Source organism: Schistocerca piceifrons, chromosome X (assembly GCF_021461385.2).
Source record: "Schistocerca piceifrons isolate TAMUIC-IGC-003096 chromosome X, iqSchPice1.1, whole genome shotgun sequence".
In the NCBI taxonomy this organism is placed as follows: Eukaryota; Metazoa; Arthropoda; class Insecta; order Orthoptera; family Acrididae; genus Schistocerca; species Schistocerca piceifrons.
The window spans coordinates 263,366,901-263,386,312 of record NC_060149.1 but is presented as its reverse complement, the minus strand read 5'-3'; the positions used below and the strand labels follow the sequence as shown (position 1 = coordinate 263,386,312).

Below are 19,412 nucleotides of genomic sequence, written 5' to 3'. Positions count from 1 at the left end.
TTATGTAACACTGTATTTTCCCTACCTTCAGTTTCGTAGTCCCCAACATTTGTCATTCACCAAGCCAGAAAGCTACAGAGAACTAAAGCATAAGCATATACGATGTATTCAGTTGATATCTGATGGTAATGAACTGCTGCTGTTGGCTCTCGGTTTGAATTAAAAATACATTGCTTTGTACTAACAAAAACACTTGAAAAAAGTGTAGCTCTAGTATTCACACCACCCAGATTCACTGAAAATTTCAGCCTCTGGAAATGAGTTCCTCTATGCCTGCAATACATATCACTTCTGTTTTCAGCTATATCATGAAGCATAGCCAGTTTAAAAATGAGCTACTCATGAAACAAATTCTGTATGGTTATATATCATGAAGCTCCCATGAATTTTGCTCACTGTCACATAGTAAAATGACTGGTTATGCATTACATGTGAGTGGATGCCAAACTATAAGACGTGAATGGTTAAACCTTACCCTGTATGGAAAAATTTGATGATGATGAGTAGTGTTTTAGGGCACACAACAACGAGGTTATCAGCGCCCGAAAAATTTGATGATGTCTGTCATGGGAACAGATTAAATACTATGTGTAGAAGCCATGCTTATATTCCCTAATTGTCCTTTACTCATGAGAAATTATCATTTCTTCTTTTATCATTATCAGAGAATGAACTTCCAACTACTAAGTCAAAGCTATTTCTTGTAAGGACATAAAAGTGTGGATTATTTTATCTAATTTAAGAATTATAAAGAAGACTACTTAGAAAATCAACATACACTGCCTGACAAAAAAAGTGAAGCACCCAGAAGACCTGGTCAGATGTCAAACTAATTTCAGACAGGTACAGATCATGGGCGGCATTGTGGGTCTCCATTTGGACAGCTGGTTGAATCAATCAATATATAGATTTGTGGGGCATTCAGAAAGTGACAGTGGCAGGATGATGGACTGCGTGGGCACATATTCATTTTTAAGTTTCTAGTTGACCACATCTGACTACCATATGGGAGGGTCACCATGTTGTGCACCAGGAACATCATCTGATACCATCAGATCTTCACACCTGCAGTTGCCATTCAAGAACAAGTAATGGGGTCACTGCAGCATTCAGTGTCATCCTGCACCGTTGGTTAAAGAGTAGCAGACTGACCTAGGGAATTACCATAACATTTGTAGGCTGTTGTTAACACCACAATACAAATGGCTGCATTTGAAGTCGTGCCATGACTGGGAAACATGGATTGTAGATGAATAGCACCACATTATGTTCTGTGATGAACTGCAGTACCCCAGATGAACATTGTCAGTGAGTATAAGAGCAAACCTAAGAAGAGGTCCCACTCTCCCAATGTTTTGGAAAGTCTCAGCATTGTGGCACAGATTATATGCCAAAAAGACAAATGAGACAAACAATTAAGGCCGGAAAGGAATACAGACAACATTGTGTGTTACTTGCTTTGTGGCCTTCACGTTCACCCTGGTTGCCACGTGCCACACCTCACAATGACCACGCAGTGCAAAGAGCACCAATTGTTCTCTGCTACAAGCTTCATATTTATTTTCAATGTGGTATTACAGCACGGTACTGAAAACAGAAAAGGGATAGCTAAGGATATAATTGCCCAGAAGCTGAAGAAAAATGAACTTATATTTTGCAGTTTGAGACCATTTATTGTTTGTGATATGGAAAGTCATATGGAACGTATATATTTTGAAGACAAAGCATAAAATGACTGCATCCAATGCCAAGGTCAGGACACAATTAGGAATGAGACAATAGAAGAAACATGCCTGTATTTTCAATGATAATATAAACAAAGCTGGTATGTAACACAGAGAGCAGCAAATGGGCTACTACTGTTTTCAGAGGAAGCAAATAAAGCAGTGGAAGAAAGCTTTTTTTCACATTTTCATGATGACATTTGTAAAATCATATGTTTCATATAAAAATTCAAGGCCTGTTAGCAAGCATTTTGTTGAATTTGATACTGAATTTGCAGCAGCTTTGATCAACAGAGGAGGCCTGGTTGAATCAACTTCCACGCCAAATAGTTCACCTCTAAACAGACTCAATTGAAGACATTTTCCTAAATTGATTTCAGCGACAGACGTGTCAAAATGCCCTGGAGGGAAATATAAAGTTTGTGTAGAACGAACCAAGGCAAGATCTCAGAACATGACAAGATAATATACCAGGGAGTATTGTGAAGAATATGACGTAGGACTTCGTCTTTCAAAAGGGTTTGAAATTTTTCATACTACGGCACGTGTAACTAAGTAATTTTCAATAAAAAATTCAATTTCATACAATTTCATTTTTAGTACCAGCAACTTAGAATTACACCTCTATTCAGGAAACAAAAGACAAAAAAATTTCTGTTGTTTTGTACACAACACATTTTCATTTTGATAAAAAAAGTCACTGATGTAAGTCTATGGTTCTTTGCAGTATTTCATAAAAGAAAGACTCCACTTCCTAATGCAAAAAACTGACTTAAGGTCCATGGAATGGAAGCTGCTACACAAAATTCAGAAAAACTATCACAAACCACAGTATCAGCTATCTGAACTACACCTTAGCTGCCCAATCCACAAAGTATTAACATGTATTGAGAAATAGCTTAAACAGAGGAAGTGGCAAGGGACAGAAGGGGAGGTTACCGATTTGTCATTTTGAACTACAGCTACACTCCGAATCCCTTCTTACAATGTGTGGCAGCGATTACTCGCATACCACTAAAACTTCCTCATTTTCCTGTTCCATTCACACTATGACGTGTAGGAAGTACTACTATTGTTATGCCTGTAAAGCACTTCAAATTTCCCTGATTTTACCATTTTGGTCTCAGCTGTTTCCTACATGGCAAGGGTATCATATTTTGAGCAACACTCAAGAACTCATTGAATAAGTTCTTGGTATGTTAGCTCCTTTGAGGTTGAATTACATTCCCCTATGATTTTTTCAATGAATCTAAGTATGAAAACTACCTTTACAACTTTTTGTGGTTGTTCTACTTTATATCACTCAGGATGTACACTCCAAGATATTTACCAGTTGTGACTATAGGGTGTATACACAAACAAGGGAAAAAAAAACGATTTCTTCACTGCTAAAAATACACTTTTTCCTGGGTGAAAATACACTTTACCCCACAGGAAAGTACATTTTCTCCATGTTAAGTGTCAATATAATTTCTCTCAGAGCTGTAAAACTTTTCAGTCCTTAGAATGGTAATTGTTTCAAGGGTTTTATAGACCGGCATAGAGATTCATAGCACTTTAGAAAACGAAACACAGAAAAGAAAAAGAAAATAAAAACATGTTTTGAGAAGCTCTTTGATGCGTCGCAACATGGGCACTGCATATTTTCATATTATGAAGGTATAAAAACAAGTTCCGCCAAATATAGCATGGTAGCTTCCGAAGCACTGAAACTGAGATAGCAATGTGCTTTTGTCAGCCAATCATAGCTCACGTCACATGATCTCACCAGCCAGTGACAGCAGATATTCAGAGCAGAAGACACATGATGTAGTCAGTCAATAGCAGACACACAATTAAGAAAAGTTAAGGGTTTTAATTGAGATACATAACAGTGCTGCTACAATAAAAGCTATGTTTTCACATACAATATTGACCATCCAAAACTTTTTGCTGTTTTTTTTCTAAGGGTGTGGTTAGGCAGGATCCTAAGAGAACAGCTTATTTTGCAGCAGCTGAACATTTCTGACAAGCAAGATTATAAATTTCAGAGCTGTTCTCCGAACATTTCGTGGGTCACCTGGTTGAATACATGTTCCATCGAGCACTTCGACTTTTTCGTAAAAAAACCAATCATGTGTGAAAGCACTCAAGAACCCACCTTGCAATAATTTGAATTACACCCTATGAAAGAACTAAAATAAATGTAAAAACCTAACCTTAAAGCTTGGTCTTTTTTAAGATGTATTACCCTTTAAGATATATTAAACACAAATGTGATAGTAAAATTTGAAATCATGGCTTAAATGGCTGGTCTTCTGGGCCTGAAGTTTTTCTAAGCAGATAGTACTCAAAGTTTTAAGTTTTGAATGAGAGTCAAATGCTCCACAATTTAAGAAATTCATCACATATTCCCACACATAATATTATTCATCTTGCATAAAAGGGAATTTACTTTGAAAGTAACACTTCTCAAACCACCATTCGCAATATTTTCCCACAACCTATTAGAAACATAAACAGCTATGACATCATGCTCATCAAAAGCTGTTTGCTGTTACCACATATTGCACAGTCTTCGTCCTAAAGCCTTTTGACACAGTCTGCTGTCAGCAGACATTTGTGTGTGCACTGTATTTTGCAGTTGTAAATGGTGCATTTTCTTTGCAATTAAATTTTTATTTTGGTGTTATTCTCTCATTTATGTTTTATTGGGATCAAAAATTCCTGGAACTGAAAAAATTCCCATGTTCTTCTCACATTTTTCCTAGATTTCCAAGTCCCGGGGCATAAACACTCTGGACTATTGTGAGTGATTGACCGTCAAGAACGTAATCATACAATAATGGATTTTTCTTCCTATTTGCGAATAACACTTTACTCTTGTTTACACTGAGGGTCTACTGCACAACCCCAGCACCAAGCAGTGACCCACTTCGGGTTTTCCTGTGTTTTGCAAAAATTTTCTGACATTTCGACTTCCCTACATACAGTAGCTTCATCTACAAAGAGTCTCATGATGCTCTAATGGATCCCATATACCTGGTGTTTAGCAGTAGAGGTTTTTGAGACTCCTCACATATAAAAGGTATGTCTAAAGGTAAATATCACATCTGATGACGCCTGCCCATAAAGAACAATATGCTGTCTTCTATCTAACAGAAATCCTCAACCTAATAGCATGGTTTTTACAACATTCAATAAGCTGGTATTCTGTTCAACTGGGTGACAATGTGGAACTGTACTGAATGTTTTCAAGAAGTCAAGGAACATGGCATGAAAAAAGCCTTCTGAATCTCATGAACAAACAGAGTGAAGAGAGTTTCACATAATTCCTGTTTGCAGAGTCCACACTGATTCCAGCAGAGGAGATTTTTAATTTCCAGGAATGTCATAAAACACTACCATAGAACATATCTACAATATAAGCCAGTAATTACAACCAATTGCTTTTCAGCAATTCTGAGACAATTAAAAGACCAAACTATAATGCCATTTTCCTCAGCTAAACAATTTTAGAAGACAGAATTCAGTACTTCAGCATTTTATGTGACATCCATTGTTTCAGTTGCAGTATGATGACTGAATGATTATTGAAGTGTTGGCAGAAGAGCCAACACCGTGTTGCTAGAGGAGGCCGAAATGCACGCTTTTATGCTCACGCAGTCTGGCGTGAGGTCTGGAACATTACAAGGAAATGAGAACTTAGAAAAACGGACGCAGTTGCTGTAATATTTAACTTTAATCCATAATTGTAGAACATCGCTCTTGATTGTACATGCTTCATAAGATAAATATCAAATGCTATGGCGCCTTGCTAGGTCGTAGCAAATGACATAGCTGAAGGCTATGCTAACTATCGTCTCGGCAAATGAGAGCGTATTTGTCAGTGTAGCATCGCTAGCAAAGTCTGCTGTACAACTGGGGCGAGTGCTAGTAAGTCTCTCTAGACCTGCCGTGTGGCGGCGCTCGGTCTGCAATCACTGACAGTGGCGACACGCGGGTCCGGCATATACTAATGGACCGCGGCCGATTTAAAGGCTACCACCTAGCAAGTGTGGTGTCTGGCGGTGACACCACAATTATATAAATGACTTTGGTATGTTTACTGTCTTCAGGTAATCTTGTCACAGCATTCTCCCTATGCTCATTGTGCTATACAATAAACAGCCAGAAAAGGCAATGGTCTCATTGAAAAGCTGACATTTTTCTTGAATTCCTGCATCAGCTGTACAAAGCTGGAGAACAGTACTGAAGTTGTATTGTGGAAAGACCAACTGCTGACAACATAAACAACAAGAAAATTGTGTGTGAAGTTTCTGCAAATGGAATAATAGTAGTATAGGAAGTGAATTATACAAAGCGACAGGTATCCACTTACAGCACCGACACAGATAAGGGTTCCAGTGGACTGAAAAGATGAAGACATAACAAAATTATTGCTAAACAAAATATTAGCCTCCCATCAATTTGTCAGAATTTTCATTGCAGTATTAGGGTCCCAAAAAAGTGCAACAGAGTAGAATATATTTCACTACTTGATGCCACACTCACATATTCCCCTCGTAATAGAAACTAAAGTGCATAATAACCGGTAAGCATCTACATTTGGAAACAGATCTCTCATACACTACCTTTTCCTTTCTTTTCCTTTTTTTGCCTTTAACAATAGATAGGCAGTAAAAATTGCAACAAAAGCAGCCTAAAGAATAACGTCTTTTGTTTCAGAATCATAAATGAGATAGTTCCGATAAATGTTTGAATAATCTGCTCAAAATTTTTTCAGCAAGTACAAGTAATTAAAAATGAAACTCAGTTCATAATGGAGCAGTATTCTGGAGCATCTAATACACAAAATTACATACAGTTGTACTTCATTAAACTTCTCTAGTGCAAACTATGAAAAACCACTTACCATAAATGTTAATAAAGTAGCTGGGAAATCTGGTGTAATAAATATGAACACATATATTATTCTGTTATCTTTGTTTTTCAGTCAACATTTTACAAATACAGCTGTAATCATTCCAAAACTAGCAAAATAACTCATTTAATACTTTAATAAAATTTCATTCAAAAACCATAAGTTTGTCTGCTGGTATGAAACATACATTAATGCTATGAGAAGTTAATCAAAGTGATCAAGTCAACGTCAGTAAACATCAAAAGCAGAAAGATATTGTACAACAGCTTTAATTTTCACCTTTAAAAATATAGTTATGAAATTAATTTTTTGCCTGCGGATACATCTCTGCAGTTCTGGTACACATTAAAATCCAAGCACCGCAGTATTCTAGCACACAACTAGAGGATTTAAAACAAAGGGCTGCAGCCCCCAAGTACAGTAAGCAGTAAGGGAACAGCACAGTAATAAATATTCCATGCTGAGTAGGCAGAAGAATACAGCAACAGTGCACTATCATATAACACAGTGATTAGGTGGCATAGATGTTCCCAGTGTGGTCCAGCAAGGTCAAAGAATGAAATTATTTTGCAAAGAACTAAGAATTGGAAGAGGAGCGGAGGCCCTGGTGCATATAACAATTGAAGTGATACTGGGAAAAGTGAATATCAGCCATGGATCAATTTTCAGCATCTTAATACACCATTTTGAACATGACTGGACAGGAAGCACCGGAAATGTCGCATGCATCTGTGTCAATCTAGATGACTTCTTTAGCTATCTAATCATAATGGACGAGTGCTGTGTCTATCACCATGATATCAAAACAAAGGAACAAAGTAAGCAGTGCAAACACACAAATCCACTACCACCAGAAAAGGAAACAAGTCAACCATATCATCGGGCATGGCGATACTGGGCTCTTTTTTGGGACTATCATGATGTGGTGTTAACAGAGTATGCTCAAGAGGGGAGAAAACATCACAGGAGCATGCTACTGAACGTTACAGAAGGCTGTTAAGATTGAGTTTCTCAGGAAGCTGTCCATGAGGGCATTCTGCACAGGACACAGTCGCACATGTTGCTTCTTTGGGATATCTAAATTTGGCACACCTCTCATATTCTACTGAAATGACACTCAGTTACTTTTTAGATGAAGAAACTGTTGCAGAGTAGGCATTTCCAGAATTATGATGACATGATTTTCAAGGTGGAACATTTCCCGAACAACTAAAATGCAGCCTTCTACAATCAAGTTCTCCACAAAATCACTCATTCAGAAAACATGTCGCATTGATGGAGGAGTATGTAGAGTAGGTCTGGCAACATCAACAAGTTTCATGGTCACACCTTGATTTTTTCGAGCTGATGATTAAAACGTTACGACTACGCCAATACATAATTTATTCCAAAAAATACAGTTCAGTTTACTAAATACACTAATTTCATTTACAAACTTAATTTGATAAAAAAAATTCTCTAGTAACCATAAAAAGTGATAACACTTCAGTAGTTTGGATTCTCAATCATACATTATATCCGTTTGATTTGAAATCAAATTTGTGGTAATCTAGCTGCAACAGCAGTAACACCTTCTAGTCTTGACGGGGAAGAAATATGCTCATCTTTTCTTCAATACTCACACAGTCTTTCTTTCAAATTAATACACATAGTTAATAATGCTTTGCTCGTACACCTTTTCATTTTTTAATAAAATTATCTACAAGGATAAATTGTGACAAGGTCACTGATCTACATTAACTAGTTTATTTCAACTTCTGGAAATTCTTCCACGATATTTTCTTAGCAAAATCACCAACATGCTGTATCATTTCAATACCCATTTGGCTTATATCCCAAATGACCATCAATGCAACTAAGTCTTAATACTTCCAAAACATTACAACATTGAAACTCATTCAAACTTACATTCAGCAGATCACTTATATTTCTGTTAAAGATGCATCTGCAGTTCAGCAATGTATAATAATCTAAAATGGCAGAACTTCTGTTGTAATAAAAAGATACCATAAACTGGGGCGTCTTTGGGACGGATTTTAGTATTTTCCCGGATTTCTGAAGAGCTTTAGCATATTAAATGACTAAATGAAAGTTAGTTTTATATATTTAACCTTCCTCTATTTGAATATGAAATGCATTTTGCTCTGTAACCATTCCTTGCTAAGTGAGACCCCTCAGATTTTGTCCCAATTTTACCCCATGGGTTGAGGTAACATAGAGACAAGTCATTTTTCAGGCTAAAGCCAATAAAGAAAAAAAAACTGTGCAAATGTTAGACTATCAACTCTTTATTTGGACAATACTGGCTCTACCACAATGACTTAAAAGTAATAGTAACATAGAAATTCTGAAAAAATTAATAATTACACACATTAAAGAATTTGAGAAATTAATGGGTAACTGTGACCAGATAATAAATCATGAAAAAATGTAAATCACCAAAAAATAAAAAAAAGACATCTCGGAAAATTCAGTCCAGCACGTACAGTCCCAACTCCTTAACATAAAAAATACCTTGATGACCAATTTTCTCCAACGGGCTGATGATTTGGAAATGCCTTCTGCAACATATTCTAGAAGATCCTATTTCTCGGGCCACTTCCACTTGTTTCCACATTTTTCCATGGTGCAGACCACATAACCCTCTGTTGTTCTTTCTGTGACTTGTCCTGGATACAGTTTACCTTCATATGGAATAAGTACGTACATCTCACAGCACACATTCTCTGTTTGGTTCCCATGGGACACAACCAAGTGGGTTGGTACAGACTAATCAGTGTTTTTAGACCCATCTTCTTCATCCTCAACATCCATGGTTACACTGTCATCCAATTCTATAAGGAACAGAAGACGATCTCTCGTCAGTACCATTGTCCGTGTCCTCTTTGTTTACCACATTGTCTTTGCCAGATAAGGAGCTCTCTGTGCAGTTTTAGTTCCTTTTACTGAAGTGGATGGCTCGTTCATCTTGCCAGCAAGAACATCAGCTGCATAAATGCTCTTGCCTACAGGAACATTTACCCTTTTACATATCACAGTCTGACGCTTCTGAATTGCTTCATTTTGCTTCTGCACGAGTTGATAACTGAAGGTGTCGCCGATGACTGCAGTGAGGTTTGTTTACTGAGCCATCATGAATGATGGAATCCTTTCCAGCATAATTTGGCAATTCAAGGGGTATCTGCCAGTTTTCTGGACAAGTTATCTCCTCTTGAGGTCATGAATTTCCACAGCTTCTTGAGCAAGGTGGGGAATTTGTCCTTGGGCCCAGAGCTACACCTGCTGCCCACTGTTGTCTGTTTCCAGTCCCCAAGGATCTTCTGCCACTGTACTTTCAAAGGTTGAAAGTATGCAACATCAAGCAGTTGCAAAGAGTGGGTTGCATTCAGTGGCAGTGCAATGAGTTTTATGTTATATTCTTCACACAACCAGAGCACTTCAAGATTAATAGGCAAGCTCAGGTTGTCACCTATAATAAGCTTAACACCATTTTGTTTTAAGATAGGCAGGAGTAACTGGATAGCCAATCCTATAGGCACTTACTGTAACACCACCCACTCTTGGTTCCGTTATACCTAGCTTCTGGTGGCCCATTTTCCATCCATGTGTCCCACAATTTTTCAGCTTTGTAATTTAAGATAAGGGGGGCAAGTGTTCCCACCGCATAACCACACACTATTAAGGAGTTGCATGATTTTGACAAGTTCTGTATTTGTTCAGGATACTTTGTTCCCCTTTTAGTAATTATTTTTGAACTCCGTGGTTCATCAACTAAATTGATTTCATCATAATTCCACAAATTCACAGATGGAACATCTTCCATCTCTATCTCCAGATTGTCAAAGAATGCATTCATGATTTCTTTGTCATTTTCTGCTCTTGCATACATGATGTTTTTCTTCAGCCCGTGTGTCAAAACAGCATTGTGCCTTTGCATAAATTGTCTTGCCCAGTCTATTCCAGGGAAGTTGTTTTTAAATCTGGCTTCCTTCCTGTTACATCTGTCAAGGCACGCCTTTACCATACATCAGAGGTCAAATGTCCGCATGGGAAATCCAAAACTTGATAAAGCTATTGCACGGGAAACAAACCGTTCTTCTACACACACAATGCCTGCCAACTGTCCCCCTGCCAACTGTCCCCCACGCCTTTCTTTAACTTTTAGTAGAGGTGTGTTCTTTGGGATTCCATACTTTTGAGAAGCCTTCCCGACAGTTCCTAAAACAAAACAGATAATCAAAGTTAGTTACAACATATATGTGGGGTAACTTCGAGACAGTCCCAAAGCTGCCCCACGAAAAATCTCATTATCGACAAAAGCAGCCAAACCAGTTACTAATTATGGGATGTTTTATTATATATTCACAGAACTGTTAGCTAAAGCATTTACAATGTCTTATATTTACCTGTCTTTTGTGGTCCAAATGTAGTTCCACTTCTGTATGTGAAAGTTTGCAGCATGCTTATCACTTGTCACCACTGGCACGAATACGAAAATGGCTGCTGCCTAGCACAGGTGGTATGTGGAAATTTTGGAGATGGCCAATAGATGGCAGCAAAGATCAAAGCTAGTAGAGACCTCGGAAGCAACATGGTATCTCACAAGTTGCGGCCTGCACATTGAAGGATCGCTGACTTAATATTACTCTACCAGTCCCAAAGTAGTCCCAGTTTATGGTGGTTCCTTTTGACATATCAGGGTTAAAAGTAAACACCTTACTTCACACACAATGGCAACAGATACATAAAACAACCAGTGACAAAACATTCACAAAGTTTAACATTTGATTGACACATGAAAAGCAACACTGTATTGCAGTCTGTAAACAAGATGTTCATTTTTCAACAGAGCAGAAGGCTGAAAGAAACAGCTCAAGCAGGATAAACCACATATAACCCCAGGAGGACACACAGATAGCCAGCAGGAAACTGGGAATACTACAGCTTAGTGGCTTATTTATAGCAAAATCATTGGAGGTGGATAACTGCCTCAGTTACAGAAACATGGTAGAAAGAAAAGGTCATGGCTTTGTCAATGGAATCATTAGTTTGAAGGAGTTTTTGAAAACTAAAAATCCTTCTATCAGTATGACCAGATTGACATTTGCATCCTTAACTTTCCAAGAGATTTGAACCTCGCATTTGTCAAATGGCAATCTTGTTCCTTAAGCACAGTGTAACCTCTTTCCTTCAAACTGCATTATAAAAATTGGGAATTACTCAAAATCCACAACATTACTCTACGCATAAGGCACAAATGATTAGACTGAAACTACAAAAACTGATCATGGACAAAAATAGGCTGCTATGAGCAAAAAACAGGCTGAAGAAATGATGAAGTGGATAAAAAATGGCTCATGGAAATGCTGGTCAAAAGATTAACATACTACTAAGGAACACACAAAAAATAAAATAGGCATAATTAACAGAAATGAAAAAGCTAAAAACAGATTACTGAGAACATGAAAACTGTAAAAAAGAAGAGAAAGGAATAATAAGGGTACAGAGAACAAGTGGGATGGGAAAAAGTGTACTTTGTGCTTAATCTAGTGTCAAGAGCCAAGAATCAGAAACACACACATTCATGGCCTAAACTGCTGAAAATCTGTTCCTCATTAACCATAACATATCATGCCCAAAACCTCATTCATCTCCATATTAATCTATTTCACTCTGGAATGGTAACTTACAATCAGACAAATCAGGATTACAATCACTGGAATGTGGATCACTCCTCTCAACAGTATTTCTGGTTCCAGTCATTTCTCCTTCTCCTGTAAGGGTTCAATACAAATTTGACAGTTATTTCATTTGAGAAACAGCACAATTTTTCAAATCTCTTGCTGGAAAATGGAATCACTATGGCTTTGCAAAAGTAATAATTATACAAGTGTTAATAAAAAAAAGGCTCTGACCCCCTCCCCCACCCACTTTTGCACTAGACATTCATTATTCTCTTTTGGTGTTAACATTACCTCCTACTTATACACATATTTTGAAGCATGTCTTCCCAGCCTACAGCACATGACATAAATGGGCCATTACTTTTCAGATCATTTAGAATAATCTTAAATTTCTTTAACTATTTCATGGCTTCATTTTTAAAGTGAGGTTGAGCACTGTCAGGAACAATGTTATGAGTATGAACATGAAGTACACTCCTGTAAAAAGTATGGGAAATGACTGCATGCAGTAAGTCATCTCCTTACAGTTAGAAAATGTAACCATCACCACTAAACCTGCAAATGAAACAACTTTTGATTATTTCTGGTGTTGAAAACCTGGTAATTTCTACAATTGGCCACCACATTTTCCTTGTAATTGTTATGAATCCCTGTCTCACTACTGTTGGAAATTTATTAAAAAAAGAAAGAAAGCAACCACTCACCTACTGTTTCTATTCAGCCTATTTCATGGCAAGCAAATTGGATGCACAAAAAGCAGAGGGATGGAGAATTATTGCCAAATGAACAGTATAATAACATTAGCACCTTTGTCTGCATTACATAAAACACTGCTCTTATCAAACATGCAAGGTACAACATTTAACTATTGAGGAAGCTGTAGCAAAAAGTGATTCTCAAACGTTCTTGATCATTTCTTGTAGAATTCATACAAAAAGGAGTTTCATGGCTTTTAGCTTCTGGCCTCATTTGGGGTAAATGTGAGTGTGTGTGTGTACTTGCATTGTGTAAAAATTTAAACTATGTTATCTTGACCTCTTCCATCAAATGCACTTTTGTAACTAACTTGTAATGACAACTGAAAATCTGTACCAAATTAGGATTCAAACCTATATTTCCTGCATATTGCAAGTGAATGCCTTACTTCCTAGGCTATCTGAGCATATCTCCAGGCCTAAATTTAACTTCAGTTTTGTGATTTCTCATAGTTGGCTTCACTTAGGAAATTCTGCCCCATATTAAAGCCAACCGATTGACAGTTGAGTTCCTCCCATGTCAAATTTTCTCTCCTCTATAGCCTAAGCGTTGAGGGAGCACCCATACTGCCAGCTGCACTATACTGTAAGATAAAAAATACAATTTGACAAAACTCACAGACAAAACCATCAACCTGCCTGCATCATGAAGCACGTACCTTTCAGGAGGTGGACAAAATAACATGAAAACAACCACAAGACAGGGCAGGAACCAGCAATATCTAAACAACCTGAACACTACTGAGTTTTGAAGAATATAAATTCCGTATTCTTGTCAATGGGACTTCGTGCCATTCCTCGCAGAGGAAACTTCTGGAGAGATTCTAGCAAAGAGCCGTCGACCCCTAAATCTTTTCCAAACAATATCACAATAACTGAATAATGTTCAGATAAAGTGACTGTGGAGGTCCTGAAAGCAAACTGTTTGATTCTCACAATCATCAAATCAATCTTGAACATGTGGAACTGTAGGTATGGTGCATAATCACTCAGGGGCATATAAGCTCACCAGACAAAATATTAGTTACCCACTTAGAAAAGCTTACTGGTCATCTAGAATTCTAAAGACAGTGTAGGATTGGTACCCGGCAGTTGTGACCCTCCACTGCTGACGTTAGACATGGCACTGAAATGCTATGTTGTGCCAGCAAGTTGTATGGTATCAACACAGTAACATGGGTCGACAGGGAAACATAACAGAATGGCAGAAAAGAGCTATCAGGCTCGGACGTGTTCTTGACCACACAGGGAATGAAATTATCCAACTTGTTTACATAAAAACATAATCAGACCAATGCATCTGCAAGGAATGCTGCACCACTCACAGTCACATAATACGGTGTATGAGCAGTGGTCAAAAATGATCGTAATTGGCAGGGTCCGGATATGATTACCACACCTGTTTCACTGATAAGTGGTTTAAAATTTAAGTGGAGTTACTGCTGTCTGTGAATGCAGGTCCATCTCACATAGTTTCCAGCCAAACATTGTGAAGTGAGTGGTGTACAATTGTCATTTGGAGACAGTGACTTTGCAAAACGCCAGTGCTATCTGCGGCATTTAAAGTTGCAAGTTTTCAATGGCCCAAATAAAACAGAAACTGGCAGTAGCTGACTGTAGACATGTAGTGTGATTTGACAAATTGCAGTTTTGACTCCTTTCAAATGTTGCATGACATCGAGTGCATTGACGCCAAATGAGGTGTTTAACACACAAGGTGTGGTGGGTGTAGTTCATGCCAAAGGTGGTTCTATGATATTATTGTGAAGCCTCTTACTGAGCTGAGGCCTCATCAAGGCTAGAGGGGGTGTTTCATGGTATTACCATGATGTCTCCAGGGAGGTGACTAATATTCTGTCTGGTGTATGTAAGTGATTGCTGGAAACAAGGTATGCAACAATGAATCAATATGATATGAAAAAAATCATACAGCTTAACAATTACCTTTTCCTTCAGTGCAACTAAAACCATCATAATACAGGGTGAGTCAGCATTACCTGACATTTCTGGCTAGAGAAGTAGTAGGTGAGTCGTCATAGTGGAGAGGCATGCTTGGGCTTATTGTTTTCCCCTCCCCCACAACAGCGCCATAGTTATAATGGAGAGGTGCAACACTGTGCATTCATCAAAGCAACATTCTTTAAAAATGCAAGAATTCAGAATCTGTGACCACAACTCAGTGAACATCCATCCCCAATTCAACATTTCACATAATGGTGCAATACCGTTCTGTTATGCTTTAAGAACTTTTGTGAGACAGTGAAAAAAAAAAAAAAACTGGGAGGCAGTGCAATGGTGACCATATCCCTGAAAATGTTGATGTTGTGCACCATGCAATTCAACAGGGCCCCAATCGACTTGCAATATGACATGCACAGTGTCTTGGGTTATCTAAGTCGTCCGTTTGATGCATTTTACACTATCTAAATTTTCATCCCTACAAAACTGTGATTATTCAGGAGTTGAAGCGTCAAGATTTTGTGAGAAGGAGATGTTTTGCTTAAGTAACGGAAGATAGGTTGGTGGAAGAACCTGGGATTGTGATTTTAGTGCCATATGAGGCTCATTTTTACCTAAAGGCATTGCTAATAAGCAAAATTGTCATTATTGGTCTCTAAACAACCCTCAGCAACTCCAACAGCACCCACTGCATTGTAAAACAGTTACAGTGTTTGCTAGATTAGGGAAATTTGGTGTCATTGGAAATTATTTCTTTGAAGAAAAGGGAAAGCCAGCACCATGAAATCAGAGTGTTATTTGACCATCTTGTGTGAATTTCTTGTCTTGAAACTTCATTGCCATGGCATGAATTGTCGAATTGTTTGGTTGCAGAAAAACTGTATGACAGCTCACACTTCCAATGTGTGTATGTCTGAAGTCAGAAAGTTGTTTCTGCAGAAAGTGATATCCAATAGAGGAGGTGTTGACTAGTCACCCTGTTCTACAGGCCTTACTTCACGTGACTTTTTCTACGGGGGCTTCTTCAGTAACAAAGTGTACATTAGTGAGCCATGTACCATGCTTCAATTAAAGAATACCACAGAGCAAATGATTCACGCTATACCCCATAACATATTGGAGAGAGTGATGACAAACTTAGTGCAGGGGGTTGACAAGTATGTCGAAAAAAAGGGCCAGTACTTGAAAGACATTATCTTCCACAAGTAATTAATTTCTGTCAAAATTAACACACAATATGTAAACCGCTATTCACTGTGTACCTTTTGAAATAAAATAAGTTGCTATGGGTTAAAATTTCATTCTGTACTATAAATTCAAAAACCATCAAAGAGTACTGACTCACCCTGTATTATGCAAACCATTACAAAATCTCGACCTTGTTCACCCCACACACACACACACACACACACACACACACACACACACACACACACACACACACACACACACCCTATGTGTATAGGAAGTTGGGACCAATATTTTCCCCTTGTAAGTCTGTAAAGTTCAGCATGACAGAAGATCAACACAACACCACAATGATCATAAAAATACAGGCGATAGAACATTCTCAGCGAAACACACGGACACTTCACAACAAATGTTTCATCCTGCAATGGGGTGTACACTGTTGTAGACTGTGACAAATTAAAATTCTTCAGAACTGGACTCAAGCCAGGACTGTTTCTTTTATAGACAACATTTTTCCTGACTAACTTATGCAACAATGACTCCTTACCTGACTTTATAAGTTTGGTTCTTCCAGAACAACTATTGTGAAGTGTATGAAAGAAGGGAGAAATCTTAGGATAACTGAATCACTGAAGGTAAGTTATCACTGGATATCTCTGTCAGAAAAAGAACTGCCTGCAAAAGATTAGTTTCACACAGTTTTAATATTTCAGGATTTTTTACAAGAGACATCGTCAGTGTATCATAGAGGAGCCAGTGCATCATAGAGGAGCCAGGTAAAAAGCTCAGTATATAATGTCTTCATGTTATTTTGTCCACCCCCCCCCCCCCCTCCCCAATGTGTTCTGGAATACTACAGAACCTTCACTGAGACAGAAAATTGGAAAAATATATTTTCATGAATCAGCTACTATTTAAAAATTGAAGAATGTTTTGCAGCAGTCAGGCAATTTCATTTTATCTTTTCTAGTATTCACTGTAACAGGAACTCAATAAAGTATCCATACTTTAATAAAAACTGCATAACAACGTTCTTGAAGATCTGTAGAATATCAAACTCTATGTACGATTATGGTTCAAACATTACATCTGATCCTACACTCAAATCCTGTTGAGTTCAGTGTTATTAATTGCCCACCTCTGGCTAGGCTTACTCTGTGAATGCTAGAAATACTCGTATTTGTTTAATTGTAGATGCTCAGCATTTAAGTTCCAGTTCAGGAAGTAGGCCTCTAGGCCAGTTCTATGTAGTCCGTATCATGTAAACTATAGTAAGTACTGAAAAAGTTGTAGCCCCTATGGCGCGTGCCCATTGCTGAATGGACAACACAGGACAGCACCTAGACAACAGAAAAGCACATTAAAATTTCACACACATCCAACACAGGAGTTTAATTGAAGACCCTCTGACTAATGACCACTCACCTTAACAAGTATCGCTACTTTTACTGGAAGCAAGAAAAATGTAACATAAGTATTCTATTTCATGTTATACCAAATATTTTCCATTCTGTGCTCAAGTTTTCTGTTTTTCTAAGTTTTACATATTACTGGCAAGTAGAGCAAGACATACCAAAACAATATGAGTCAAGAAGACTAACTTCCACAGTTTATACATAATTCATTCCATTTCAGTGTTTACCTGACTGCAGGGCAGTAGTTTGCATAGTTCAGTAGCTTACTCCGCTTACTGTTTATATATCAATGAAGAATTAGCTGATGGTGTTGCTGATCATATAAAGGTCACCAGGACTTAAAGGGCGTCACCTTTGACCCGCGACATGATGATGCAGTAGGATGTGACATCATATACGAACAGTCTACCGTATTTACCCGATTATAAGACGAGGTTTTTTCCCAATTCATCATTCAAGAAATATAGCGTCGTCTTATATTCGCAGATTAAACTATTGCTGCTGAAGTTAACATTTTTACGTCGTTTAATGGAGTATATATTAGTCGTCTTATTTTAAGCCTGCAGATGAAGCTTTGGCTATTGAGGTAATGTATAGATTTATATTTAAGAATTCGAAATGGTTGGGTTGAGCTGGGCAAGGGGGCTATTGAGATCATGTGTAGATCTATTTTTAAGAATTCGAAAGAGCTGTAATGGGCTGGTGAAATGGCACTCGCCTTCCTGCCCCCCTCAAGTTTCCCGATACGCCGGAGCGCTCGATACAGGATCGACGTTGCTCGAACAATCACGTGACATTTTACTCGCGCGGCGCTACAGCAAGGGATACGCGAGAAATTAAAACTAGATACTTTAACAATCTATTGCTCTCCTTAAATTTTGATAATTCTGTGAAACGCGGGAGAAAAGAGCACCAAATTCAATCAGCTTACAAACTCTCGTTGTATCTGAAAACGTTTGCAATAAAAGTTCTCATTATGTATGGATACCGTTACAAACATTATGTTGCTTTTTAGTTGAAGGTAACATTCAGCAGCGAAAACGTTGTCCTTCAAAAAACCATTGCTTGTTTCTCAAATCAGATCAATATTTTATTTGCTTACGGAAGGACTGTAATGATTTACTAACTGGATTGTAAAAGAGAAATTCAACCGCTGTTCGCGTATTAGAATACCAGGTGAAAACGTTACCAGCTTTTAATCAGCCTTAGAACATGATGCTGACATTCAGATGACACAAGGTGGAAAATTTATCAAGAATGAAATATCTAACAAATGAAATAAACTGACTCATTGTTGTAGTGATAATAAATTACAGTGGTAAGACCCGTAGTCGGAGATAATACCAACAGACGTCAGTAGATGGCGGGACGAGCTCAAGTACGTGAACTGGACTGAATCGTGGTTGCTATCTTTTATTTACGTATTAGTTGCTGTTGTTACATATGACCTGCACTCTAGAATATATTGCAATCCGTCTTTCCCACCTGCTAAAGCTTAGCACTACGGAAGGGTTGGAGAGGGTACAGTGATACTAGTTTGGTTGAGAACTATGAAAGTGGGAAGGGGAGTCGAGAGCGGGCAGCAAATTACGTCGTAATTCCAACCATGGGACTGTATACCGCGTACTTTGGCTTTTCAAAAACAAGTACCTCGTTCGAACTACAGTTTGCTTAAACCTGTTTGTTGTTGGAATTCAACTGACTTTAAAATTGGACGAATATTCAACAGGAGTATTCATTTCTGCAGGTGACGGTAAAAGTCCAGTTGGAGGTCAGTGGCG

General features: G+C 38.0%; 1 protein-coding gene across 3 annotated transcripts in view; it reads right to left on the bottom strand.

The window, feature by feature from the left end:
• LOC124721086 (C2 domain-containing protein 5) overlaps positions 1-19,412 on the bottom strand; it is a 230,532-nt gene that overhangs the window by 184,492 nt on the left and 26,628 nt on the right. For 2 of the 3 annotated variants that reach the window (XM_047245898.1, XM_047245897.1), the window contains one exon: positions 12,318-12,401. The exons of the other annotated variant lie outside the window; for it this stretch is intronic. In XM_047245898.1, the coding sequence (XP_047101854.1) occupies positions 12,318-12,390 (73 nt within the window). In that variant the 5' untranslated portion in view covers positions 12,391-12,401. The remainder of the gene's footprint in view (positions 1-12,317; positions 12,402-19,412) is intronic. 3 annotated transcript variants of the gene reach the window in all.